The sequence below is a fragment of the Felis catus genome, chromosome A2 (assembly GCF_018350175.1).
Source record: "Felis catus isolate Fca126 chromosome A2, F.catus_Fca126_mat1.0, whole genome shotgun sequence".
NCBI lineage: Eukaryota > Metazoa > Chordata > Mammalia > Carnivora > Felidae > Felis > Felis catus.
Window position 1 is genome coordinate 137,943,314 of NC_058369.1, and position 12,338 is coordinate 137,955,651.

At 42.9% G+C, this 12,338-nt stretch overlaps 1 protein-coding gene across 1 annotated transcript in view; it reads left to right on the forward strand.

Moving 5' to 3' along the window:
- Positions 1-9,133: 9,133 nt before the first annotated feature.
- The window catches only part of KCND2 (potassium voltage-gated channel subfamily D member 2), a 488,971-nt gene continuing 485,766 nt past the window's right edge, over positions 9,134-12,338 (forward strand). The window contains exon 1 of the mRNA XM_011280521.3: positions 9,134-11,257. Within this exon, the coding sequence (XP_011278823.1) occupies positions 10,143-11,257 (1,115 nt within the window). The 5' untranslated portion in view covers positions 9,134-10,142. The remainder of the gene's footprint in view (positions 11,258-12,338) is intronic.

The window sequence follows — 12,338 nt, forward strand, 5'->3', positions numbered from 1 at the left end:
TAATATGGAACCTAGAAAGTGAATAAAAATAAACTATATACTTCTTTCTTTATAATTTGAAATTGATCAGAAGTTTGATCAAATATTCTAGGGTAAAAATGTTGATCTTTTTTCTGAATATTTAACAGTATAAGCAAATATGTTACTTTACAAAAAAAATGAAGTTGCTAGAAGTTAATCAAGATTTAATACATATAATTTCAATTACTGGATAAAACTTTTGTTCATTTCACAAGTTGATTAAATCCTTTCTTAATGTAGGAATTTTTTTCTTTAATAAAGAAGATACTGTGTTTTAAAAAACATAATAAAGAGTTATTAGGAAATAGGTTGAAGTGTTCAAAAGATACAAACTTCCAGTTATGAGGTATACTAATTATGGGGATGTAATGCATAATATGATGATTATAGTTAGCAACTTTCTTTTTTTTTTCAATATATGAAGTTTATTGTCAAATTGGTTTCCATACAACACCCAGTGCTCATCCCAGAAGGTGCCCTCCTCAATACCCTCCCCTCCCTCCCACCCCCATCAACCCTCAGTTTGTTCTCAGTTTTTAAGAGTCTCTTATGCTTTGGCCCTCTTCCACTCTAACCCCCCCCCCTTTTTTTTTCCTTCCCCTCCCCCATGGGTTTCTGTTAAGTTTCTCAGGATCCACATAAGAGTGAAACCATATGGTATCTGTCTTTCTCTGTATGGCTTATTTCACTTAGCATCACACTCTCCAGTTCCATCCATGTTGCTACAAAGGGCCATATTTCATTCTTTCTCATTGCCACGTAGTACTCCATTGTGTATATAAACCACAATTTCTTTCTCCATTCATCAGTTGATGGACATTTAGGCTCTTTCCATAATTTGGTTATTGTTGAGAGTGCTGCTATAAACATTGGGGTACAAGTGCCCCTATGCATCAGCACTCCTGTATCCCTTGGGTAAATTCCTAGCAGTAGCAACTTTCAAATATACAATACTGAATTATTAAGAATGTAGATCTTGGGGCGCCTGGGTGGCGCAGTCGGTTAAGCGTCCGACTTCAGCCAGGTCACGATCTCGCGGTCCGTGAGTTTGAGCCCCGCGTCAGGCTCTGGGCTGATGGCTCAGAGCCTGGAGCCTGTTTCAATTCTGTCTCTCCCTCTCTCTCTGCCCCTCCTCCGTTCATGCTCTGTCTCTCTCTGTCCCCCAAAAAATAAATAAACGTTGAAAAAAAAAATAAAAAAAAAAAGTTTAAAAAAAAAAAGAATGTAGATCTTAAAAGTTCTCATCACAAGAAAAAAATGTGTCATTACATGTGGTGATGGGCTTTAACTAAATTTATTGTAGTAATCAATTAGCAATGTACACATACATCAAGTCATTAATCTATACACCTAAACTAATACAGTGTTATATGTCAATTATATCTAAATTAAAAAATAGGTAAAAATAAAATGAAATAACCTAATACAGACCTTTAGAAAGAAGTGTCTTAGAAGAGGTTCTAAGAATGTAGTTAGAAATACTAAACTTCTCTTATATGAAATATATAATTGAGATATTAAAATTTGTTTATCACTCTGGGCAGTTAGCATAATTGGTTAAAATATGGGGTGAACAGAAGAGGTACTCCCCTTCTGTATGACACAGACTGATTTCCTGTGCTGGCCAGAGACCTCTCAGAGATGTGCCACAGGGGATGCATCTGTCTGCAAGTTAGTTATATGATATAATCTTGGGAAATCTTTTAACCTTCTTAAATTTTGTTCTTTTTTGGGTAAAATGAGAGCCAACTATAGTAGGTATATTGAGGAAGCATTTTTACACAGCTATATAAATGTGGATCATTTGTCTTATTGTTAAGGTAATTTGTTTTCCCTTGTACATCTTGGTAGAAAAATCAGCTTGATTCTCTGTGAATCTTTTGGAGTTGCAATAGTAATCTATAATGGGGAAAAAGTGCATATTAACTATCTAATAAGAGCATCCAGACCTTCAACAAATATTCACTTTATTTCTACTATGTGCCAATTACAATGGTAGATCCCAAGGATATACAGATAAAAGACCATTGCCTTCTCTTCAAAGAGGTTATAGTCTATTGCCTAAGAAAATGAAACACACACATCTCTTCTGAGCTATTCTGGTTTCTGATGGAGCATGGGAGACGGACGTAATTTAGAAGAGGTTAGGCAGTGGTTCCTAGTGATTGGGACTCAAGCTGAGTGCCTGAGAGCTCTGAGAAAGAAGTGTGTGAACCAAGATCCTGAATCAAGATAAAACACACCAAATTCTGCAAACTAAAAATAGTTGAATAAGACAGTGAAGTAAGCTAATATCAAGACAGCATGAGATGAGGCTTAAAGGGTAGAGGAAACTGAGATCCTGAAAGGTCTGCTGAGGACTGATTTCTGAAAAAGATGTAAGACTATCGAAAGAGGTAGTGATATGATTGTAAGTGCATTTTTTAAAAACACACTCTAAATAAAAGGCATACAGATTTCAAAGGAAGAAATAAAACCGGCCCTGTGTTTGAGTGACATGATTTTCTGCATAGAAAAATCTAAGAACTAAAAGGAGGTTCAACAAAATTGCAGGTACATGATCAATACACAAAAACCAATTGTATTTCTGTATTTTGAATATGAACATATGGAAACTGAGATTTTAGAAAAACACAAAATACTATATATTTATAATTTCCCCAAAGAAAATGAAATACTTAGTATACATCTAACAAAACATGCATGGGATCTGTATCCTGAAAATTGCAAAATGCTGATGAAATAAATTTTTAAAAAAGAGCTAAGTAGATGGAGAGACCATCACGTGATCCATCATGTGATCATGGATTCAAAGACTCTGCATAGTAAACATGTCCATTCCCCCCAAACTGATTTGTAGGTATAATGCAATGTCTATTTAAACCCCAGCAGGATTTTTTGTAGACATGGATATGCTTATTCTAAAATGTATATAGAAAGACAAGGACCTAGAATAGCTAAATCGGTTTTGAAAAAGAATAATAAAGTGGAAGGAATAACTTTAGTTGATGTTAAGTGTTACTATACAATGTCAGCAATCAAGAAACTGTGGTTTTATTGAAACAAAAAACAGAGAACTTAAAAATAGACCACCAAAATATACCCAACTGATTTTTGACAATGATGCCAAAGTGATTCAATACAACTGGGCTAGGCTTTTCCACAAATGGTGCTAAAGCAACTGGCTATCATAGGCCAAAAAATATATATAAAATGGACTTTGACCTAAGCCTCATACCTTATACAAAAAGTAACTTAAAATAGATCGTGGACTTATATTTAAAATGTAAAACTATAAAACATTTAGGAAAAAAAAACCAGGCGAAATCTTTGGGACAAAGAGCTAGGCAGAGTTGTTATAGTTGACACCCACACCATGATCCATAAAAGGAAGAATTGACAAATTGAACCTCATCAGAATTAAACCCTTTGACTTTACAAAAAAAAATCCTGTGAGGAGGATGAAAAGACAAGCTATAAACTTGGAAAAAATATTTGCAATGGACATATCTGACAAAGGACCATTATTTAGAATATATAAAGAGCTCTCAAAAGTCAACAGTAAAGAAAAAACAAACAACTCAAGTTCAATTAAAAAATGATCAAAGATAGGAACATGTATTTTGCTGAAGAATATACAGATGGTTAATAGGTGCATAAAGATATGTTCAACAAAAGTAGCCATTAGGGAAATAGTAATTAAAGCCACCGTGAGAAATCACAACACACTATCAGAAAGGCTAAAACAGAATAAAAAAAAATGATAATGACAAATGCCGAGAAACCAGATAACATATAGTTTACTGGTGGGATATATAGCCATTCCGGAAAAGATTACTGCAGCTTCTCATAAAACTAAACATACACTTATACAACCTACCAATTGCACTCTTAGGTATTTATCTCAAAGAAATGAAAATTTACGTTCACACAATAATCAGTACATGAATGCTTATAGTAGCTTTATTAATAAAAGACCAAAACTGGAACCTCTCCAAATGTCCTTCAGGGGGTGAATGCTTAATCAAAGTGTGGTATTAGTCAGCAATTAAAAAAAAGAATTGTTGATACATGCAACAATGTGGATGGATCTCAACTAATTCTACTGAGTAAAATAAGACAGTCTCAAAAATTGATATTGCATGATTCCTTCTACACAATATTCTTGAATTGATAAACTATAGAGGAGAAGAGATCGATGGTTGACAAGGAATAGGGAAGGAAGAGGGAGGGAGACAGTTGTGTCTATAAAAGAGGACCCTTATGATGGAAATCTTCTATGTGTTTACTGTGATGGTGGTCGCACAAATCTGTATGTGTGATAAAATTAGAACAAAATATAAACATGCAAAAATTAGTGTATGTAAACTGGTGAAATCCGAATAATGTCAGTGGATTGCATCAATGTCAACTTCCTGGTTGTGATATTGTACTGTAATATGAAAAATGTTACCTCTGGGGGAAACTAGGTGATTAGTATAAGGGATCTCTTATTTCTCACAATTGCATGTGAATCAATAATTATCTTTTTTTTTAATGTTTATTTTTGAGAGAGAGAGAGAGAGAGAGAGAGAGAGAGAGAGAGAGAGAGAGAGAGACAGAGTGCGAGTGGGGGAGGGACAGAGAAAGAGGGAGACACAGAATCTGAAGCAGGCTCCAAGCTGTCAGCACAGAGCCCCACGTGGGGCTCGAACTCACAAACCGTGAGATCATGACCTGAGCCGAAGTCAGACGCTTAACTGGCTGAGCCACCCCGGCGCCCCATGAATCAATAATTATCTTAAAATAGTTTTTAAAAAATCACTGTAAATGGGGTGCCTGGGTAGCTCAGTCTGTTAAGCATCTGACTTCAGCTCAGGTCATGATCTTGCGGTTTGTGAGTTCGAGCTCCACGTCAGGCTGTGTGCTGGCAGCTCAGAGCCTGGTGCCTTCTTTGGATTCTGTGTCTCTCTCTCTCTGTCCCTCCCCGCATTCGTATTCTGCCTCTCAAAAATAAATAAAACATGAAAAAATAAAAAAAAAAATCACTGTAGGTGCAGTATAAAGATAGATGGGAAATGAGGGTAGACTATACCAGCTTATTGGATCACTGGATGAGTGTGTGTGTTTTTTGGGGGTAGGGGAAGTAGTGAAGAACAGGACAGGTCTGTGAATGACCATCAGGTTTCTACCTGAGTAAAGAAAAAAAGAGGTGGTGAATTCAATTTTGATCTTGCTGAGTTTGTTTTCCATCAACCAGGCAGAGTATATAAAATGAGAATACAAGAAGGAAGAACAGGAATCCCTGGGTAAGAGAACCTTAGAGTGAGAATGTTCAGCTGGATTTTGTGTATTATACTCCTCACATAGCGTTTCAGTACATGAATGAAGACTAAAATATCAGAGTCACCAGTATATCACAACAAGGGAATTTCTGAACTCAGAAGCAAGAGTAAACATAGGAAAACTATCTGTGAGAATATCAGATACAGGAGGGATAAAATAATTTGCATTTCCATTAGACATTAAAGCAAAAAGGAAGTGATACTGAGTACCATTTGTGTGTACTAAGTTCTACATTGGTGTTCAGAAGTATTATCCCATGTAATCCTCACAATAGCCCTAAAAAGTTAAATTTTATCTGCAATTTCTAATTCTTCTTAATGTTTATTTGTTTCCGAGAGAGAGAGACAGAGAGACAGCATGAGCAGGGGAGGGGTAGAGAGAGAGACACACACAGTATCCAAAGCAGGCTCCAGGCTCTGAGATGTCAGCACAGAACCCGATGCAGGCCCCAAACCCATGAACCATGAGACATGACCTGAGTCAAAGTCAGATGCTTAATCAACTGAGCCACCCAGGTGCCCCTGTTATCTGCAATTTCTGAACAGAAGTTAAGTAATTTGCGAGATGAAACAGCCTATGACTAATTTCTTGGGCTACAATTTAATTCTAGATGTGTTTATCTTCTTTTTTTCTTATTTTTTTAATGTTTATTTTTGATTGAGGGAGAGAGAGAGAGAGAGAGAGAGAGAGAAACAGAGTGTGAGTGGAGGAGGGGCAGAGAGAGGAGGGGGCACAGAATCTGAAGTTGGCTACAGGCTCTGAGCTGTCAGTGCAAAGCCCCATGTGGGCCCAAACCCATGAACCATGAGACCATGACCTGAGTGGAAGTTGGATGCTTACCCAAATGAGCCACCCAGGCGCCCAAGATGTGTTTATCTTTTTTTTTTTTTAATGTTTTTATTTTTGAGAGAGAGAGAGACAGAGCACGAGTGGGGGAGGAGCAGAGAGAGATAGGCAGACACAGAATCCGAAACAGGCTCCAGTCTCTGAGTTGTCAGCACAGAGCCCAACGCGGGGCTCGAACTCACAGACCACGAGATCATGACCTGAGCCGAAGCCGGACCACTCAACCCAACTGAGCCACCCAGGCGTCCCATGTGTTTATCTTCTAAGGCCACATTCTTTCTACTGTATCAAGAAGCTTGTGGAGAGTGGGGGAGAGTAGATCTCAAAGTCTTCTTAAAAATTGTGGATATTAGGGGCACCTGGGTGGCTCAGTTTGTTAAGTTTCTCTTAATCTCTGCTTGGATCTTGGTCTCCAGGTCATGAGCTGAAGCCCTGGCCCGGCTCCATGCTGGGCATGAAAACTACGTTTAAAAAAAAAAGAAGTTGCAGGTTTTATATTCTTACTTATTAAGGGGTTTTTGTAAAGTTATACATCTATGTTTATATTTGCAAGTGTTCACTTTCCTGCTGGGAAGTTTTAAAGGCTCTGTTTAGTTCACCTGCCCCATCTCTATGGGAGGCCATGCCAGTTTGGCATCAATTGAATATTCGTGGCTCTTCATTCTCTAGAGACACCTGTCATGCTTGTACCTTATTGTCTGGATTAGAACGGGGTTAATTTTCTTATAGTAATTGTTAAGTAGTGCCCTCCTTTTTATTTTCCAGTTAACATTTTTTTCGTGTATGCAGGCTATACAGATTTGTTAACAAGCATCTTTCACTGCAACTAATACAAACAGATAAACAGCAGGTGTTTTCAGTTCTGTGTTTCCAAACTTTCATGGTGCGTTGGCTCTGACTTCATTAACTACTAACATGGGATTCCCTAAACCTCTATACCAGTAAATAAGTAAACAAAAATACCTTTCCATCTCTACAAAAAAAAAAAAAAAGCAAACAAACAAAAACCCCTGCACATTAGAAGGTTTGTTTTTCTCCTTCTCTGGTAAGTTTCTGTATCCTCTATTTCTTGTTAATATCTTTTCTTTGAGGTATTCCATTTCAGATTTTTAAGGTTAACACATCATCCCTAAGAACTCTTAGTCTTTAAAGTCAATTCAAGACTATACATCACAGTCCTCTTACTTTACAAACTAGGAACAAAGTAAGCCTTGAAAATGTAACTTTTAGGTAAAAATTAGACTTCTCCCCTAATCAGTATAGATAAAACCTCACTATTTCTAAGGGCCTTTATTTAATCACTGTTATTCAGTAATCTAAGTTTAATTTTCAAAGGTATTTCAACAGGGGACTCTCCACATCTTCCCATAGCCATGGAAATGCACACTCAAACCTGAGTAGTATATTTCATATAAATACTAAAAAAGGTGGATGGAGAGTGGGGGATTGAGGATGTTTTTGTGATCTGCTCTTCTGCTGGGTCACTTCATTTTGATCCTTCACTTTTACAAAGCATCTGAACCTTAGGTGTAGATTTAACTTCTCTCCATTCCCGCCATCTAGTGGTTTTAAGTGGTATAGGTTTGGTTTTAAGAAATATTCCTAATGACGCGGGGGGGGGGGGGGGGGGGCGGGGTACACGAAAAACAAAACGGTTGGCCGCGACAATTTCCTAGTCTCTCACCCCATCATTTAGCCATCACACGGACACCTTTAACTGCTTTAACCATTTTTGAGATGCGCAGAGATGCGCAGAGAGAAGGAAGGGGACGCACACTCACAGAGCCTCACGCCCCTTGACGCTGACATTTAGAAAAGGATTCTAAATCCTTCCTGTCATTCTCAAAGGACGGGAAAAGGAGTTGTGGCAAGACCTAGAGCGAGGAGACTGTCTGACTTTTCAGCAAGTTGGACAGATGACATATTAGCTCCTGCAACGTTCACATCTGGTTTGAACAAATAAAAAGAGAAAGAAAGAGGGAAAAACACTTAAAAAATTCCGCCGCGGGGCTCTGCAGGTCTTGCTACCCAGTAGCCCCCAGAAGACAACCAATTCCTGCGCGTTCCGCTCCGCTCACCCTCCTTCCCACCTTCTCTCTCTCTCTCTCTCTCTCTCTCTCTCTCTCTCTCTCTCTCTCTCTCTCTCTCTCTCTCTCTCTCTTTTTTCCTTTTTTTCCCACGCTCGCCGTGAACCGAGTCCCAGGGAGCCAGAAGCAAGGCACCGGTCCCCTTCCTCCTCTCCTCAACCAAACCACCGCAGCCGAGCGCGTGAAGCTTCCCTTTGTTCATCCAGGCTGCTCTCCTCCCCGGCAGATCCACCTGGATGCTCTCCCTCGGTGACATTTTGCGCCGGGGCTGGTGGGTGGCTGGGGTGGAGCGAGAGGAGCCGGAGGGGGCGGGGGCGGAGAAAGGTCAAGCCGAGGGAAAGGCAGGAGACGCCTTTCATAACCTGCGTGGCGGGGCGTGCGCGCGGTTATTTATTTATTTTCTCCTTATTTATTGATCGCACGAGCAGAGCGGCGCGGGGAGCTGGGGGAGATGCAGGACCACCCACTGGCGGGGAAGCAGCCAGCCGCCCTCCCGCGCCCCCGCGCTGCCGAGCGCCTCCTGCCTCTGCGCTCCGGCGACTGCCCTCGCCGGCCCCGGCCCCGGCCCCGGCCCCGGCTCCGGCCCCGCCGCGCCGCCGCCGCCGCCGCCGCCGCCCGCCCGGCCGCCTCGCAGCCCCGCAGCCTCGCAGCCCCGCACCGCCCCGCTCGGGCCCCGGCGACCGCGGCGGCGCAGTAAGTTGGCAGGAGCGAGTCCCCTCCGTTCTCGCCTCCCCCGCACCTTTTGAACTTGTTGCTGCTGCTCGGCTCGCCTGCGCCTGGCTTTTGGAAGGTGAAAAGGAGGAGGGAAGCACAGAGGAATGGGGGAAGGGGAAGAAGAGCTCGCTTGAGCTTTATTTATGCCCTCTGGGCGCATCGGATTCGGCTGCTCGGGAGCTGCTTTCTCGGCTTTTCCCTTTCCGGGTGCACGGCGAGGAGAAAGTCTCTATGCAACTCAGCCCCGGCGCGCACTTTGCCAGGTATGTACCGCGAGCGAGGCGCGTTCTGCGCGGAGGCAGGTGCTGCTGCTGCTGCTGCTGCCGCCGCGGCGGCGGCGGCTGCCAGCTCCCGGCTTCTGTGACTGTCACACTGCACCTGGGCTGAACTTGAAAAGAGAGTGAAGGGACCATTGGGCGAACGCTTTTGGCAGATACAAGGGGTGCTTGCAGACGAGGGGAAGGCGGATCTGTCTTCACGCCCCCCACCGTGCCCACCGCCACAGCACCTCCATCTCTGCAAATACGGCCCGAGGAGTGGAGGCGGCCACCGGACTCCCAAAGAGATATGGGGCAGCGGCTGTGACCGCATCTCGGAAGCTACAACAACAGGTCGCCTTTCTGAGACTCCTTTGGCGGGAAGGGCCACTTGGAAAGGGGAGGTTTGGAAGAGCTGCAAGGGAAGGTGGTAGGGTTCTCGAATTCATCAGAAGAACACCACTGAGTGACTGTCCCTCGTTTTCTCTGTCCTACACGACGCGTACTGGCCCTACATTATCCGGACTGTGTCAGGGGAGAAATCAGACACCTGTCTGAAGAAATTGCTGCGCCTAAAGTCACCTGTGTACTTATTCGTGCCAGGAGTGGCCTGGCCCAGCTGCTGGAAGAGATCTGGTGAGGTTCTGCTGGGTGTGATTGTAAGGACGTTGTATATATACACACATTTTTTCTTCTTACAAATCCCTGCGTTGGAGGGAAACTTACCTTTCCGAGAACTGTGACTTCACCAGGAGCCCCGCCTTGGAGTAGGAGTGATACCTCCAGACCGCAGCTCTCAGTATTGGGTTCGACGGCAGGAAGCGAGTGAGTGTGGCGACTGTGACCCGCTGTAGAAGCCTGATCGCCCTTCGTGCCTCCGCTTCGAGGAACCATGGCGGCGGGTGTGGCCGCGTGGCTGCCCTTTGCTAGGGCAGCAGCCATTGGCTGGATGCCCGTGGCCTCGGGGCCCATGCCGGCTCCCCCAAGGCAGGAGAGAAAAAGGACCCAAGATGCCCTGATTGTGCTCAATGTGAGTGGCACTCGTTTCCAGACGTGGCAGGACACCCTGGAACGCTACCCGGACACTCTGCTGGGCAGTTCGGAGAGGGACTTTTTCTACCACCCGGAAACTCAGCAGTACTTTTTTGACCGTGACCCAGATATCTTCCGCCATATCTTGAATTTCTACCGCACCGGGAAGCTGCACTACCCTCGCCATGAGTGCATCTCTGCGTATGATGAGGAACTGGCCTTCTTTGGCCTCATCCCGGAGATTATCGGGGACTGCTGTTACGAGGAGTACAAGGATCGCAGGCGGGAGAACGCGGAGCGTCTGCAGGACGACGCCGATACCGACAACACGGGAGAGAGCACGCTGCCCACTATGACCGCCCGGCAGAGGGTGTGGCGGGCGTTTGAGAACCCCCACACCAGCACAATGGCCCTGGTGTTCTACTACGTGACAGGCTTCTTCATTGCCGTCTCAGTCATCGCTAACGTGGTAGAGACAGTGCCCTGCGGCTCTAGTCCCGGGCACATTAAAGAACTGCCTTGCGGGGAGCGGTATGCGGTGGCCTTCTTTTGCTTGGATACAGCCTGCGTCATGATCTTCACAGTTGAGTACTTGCTTCGCCTGGCCGCGGCACCCAGTCGTTACCGTTTTGTGCGCAGTGTCATGAGCATCATCGACGTGGTGGCCATCCTGCCTTACTACATTGGGCTGGTGATGACAGACAATGAGGATGTCAGTGGAGCCTTTGTCACGCTCCGGGTCTTCCGGGTCTTCCGGATCTTTAAGTTTTCCCGCCACTCTCAAGGCCTGCGCATCCTGGGGTACACGCTGAAGAGCTGTGCCTCAGAGTTGGGCTTCTTGCTCTTCTCGCTCACCATGGCTATCATCATTTTTGCTACAGTCATGTTCTACGCAGAGAAGGGGTCTTCGGCCAGCAAGTTCACCAGCATCCCTGCTGCCTTCTGGTATACCATCGTCACCATGACAACACTAGGGTAGGTGCCGTCAAGGGAAATGGGGTGGAGGTTGGATATCTGTGAGGTGATCGTGGACCCAATAAGGTTCTACAGTTCAGAGGAAATGCTTTTTTCTCTTTTCTAAGTGGGTTTAGGAAAGCATTATCCAAGTGGCTCTGAGTAACTCTATCCACGAAATGGGTATGATACAGAGATTGAAGTCATTTAGGGATTTGCTGGCCCGGTGTTGAGTATGGATGCCTGAAGGTGATAAATACACAAAGAAATTTTAGAATTCCTGAATATAGGGAAGGATAATATATATATCAATACATAAAGATATGACAGTGAAAAACACAAAATTGGTGCCCAGTAAAGGTATGAATATGCATAATATATATTGAAGTGCCTAGAGAGAGTTCCAGTGTATTCAAATGAAAAGTTTTCATGTATATTTGAAGTATTATTTTCATATAAATAGATACTTTTGGCATGCATTTTCCTTCTAAGAACCATAATTCTTATTTTACAACATTGTAAAACACAGATTATACGTATCATTACCCAAGGATTTTGTAATATATATATACATATTCATATACATGCATTTTCATTTTGGATGATAGGTTATGCGGTTTTAGAATATCAGGGCTGAAACTGATCAACCCTACAAAATGAAGTAGAATGATATTTGCAACATATCTTACACTATAAGTTCATAGTTTTAGAGAAAAGTCAGTAACTATCACTCACACAGTTTTTAGAAACTACAGATCCCATCAGGCAATGGGCCTATGACCATTAAATATACTTAGAAGGTAGAACACTATCTGGTGAGATTGATGGTCATCAGGGGCTGATCGTATTATAGAATTTTGTGCATTGTAATTTCCTTCTAGAATTCTTCTGTGTGTTCTTTTATTTGGGGATAATGGTGTTTTGCAACCCAATGGGCATATTCCAAATTAATGTGGTTTTTTTTTAAATAAATATGAAGCTAGAATTAAGGTTTCTTTAGATGGTACAAAAAAGCAAAAGTATGAAATGATTAATGTTAATCAAGCTGCAGAAAAGTAGCAGAATTTATATATTATAGGACCTAATAAAATAAAATGGTTAG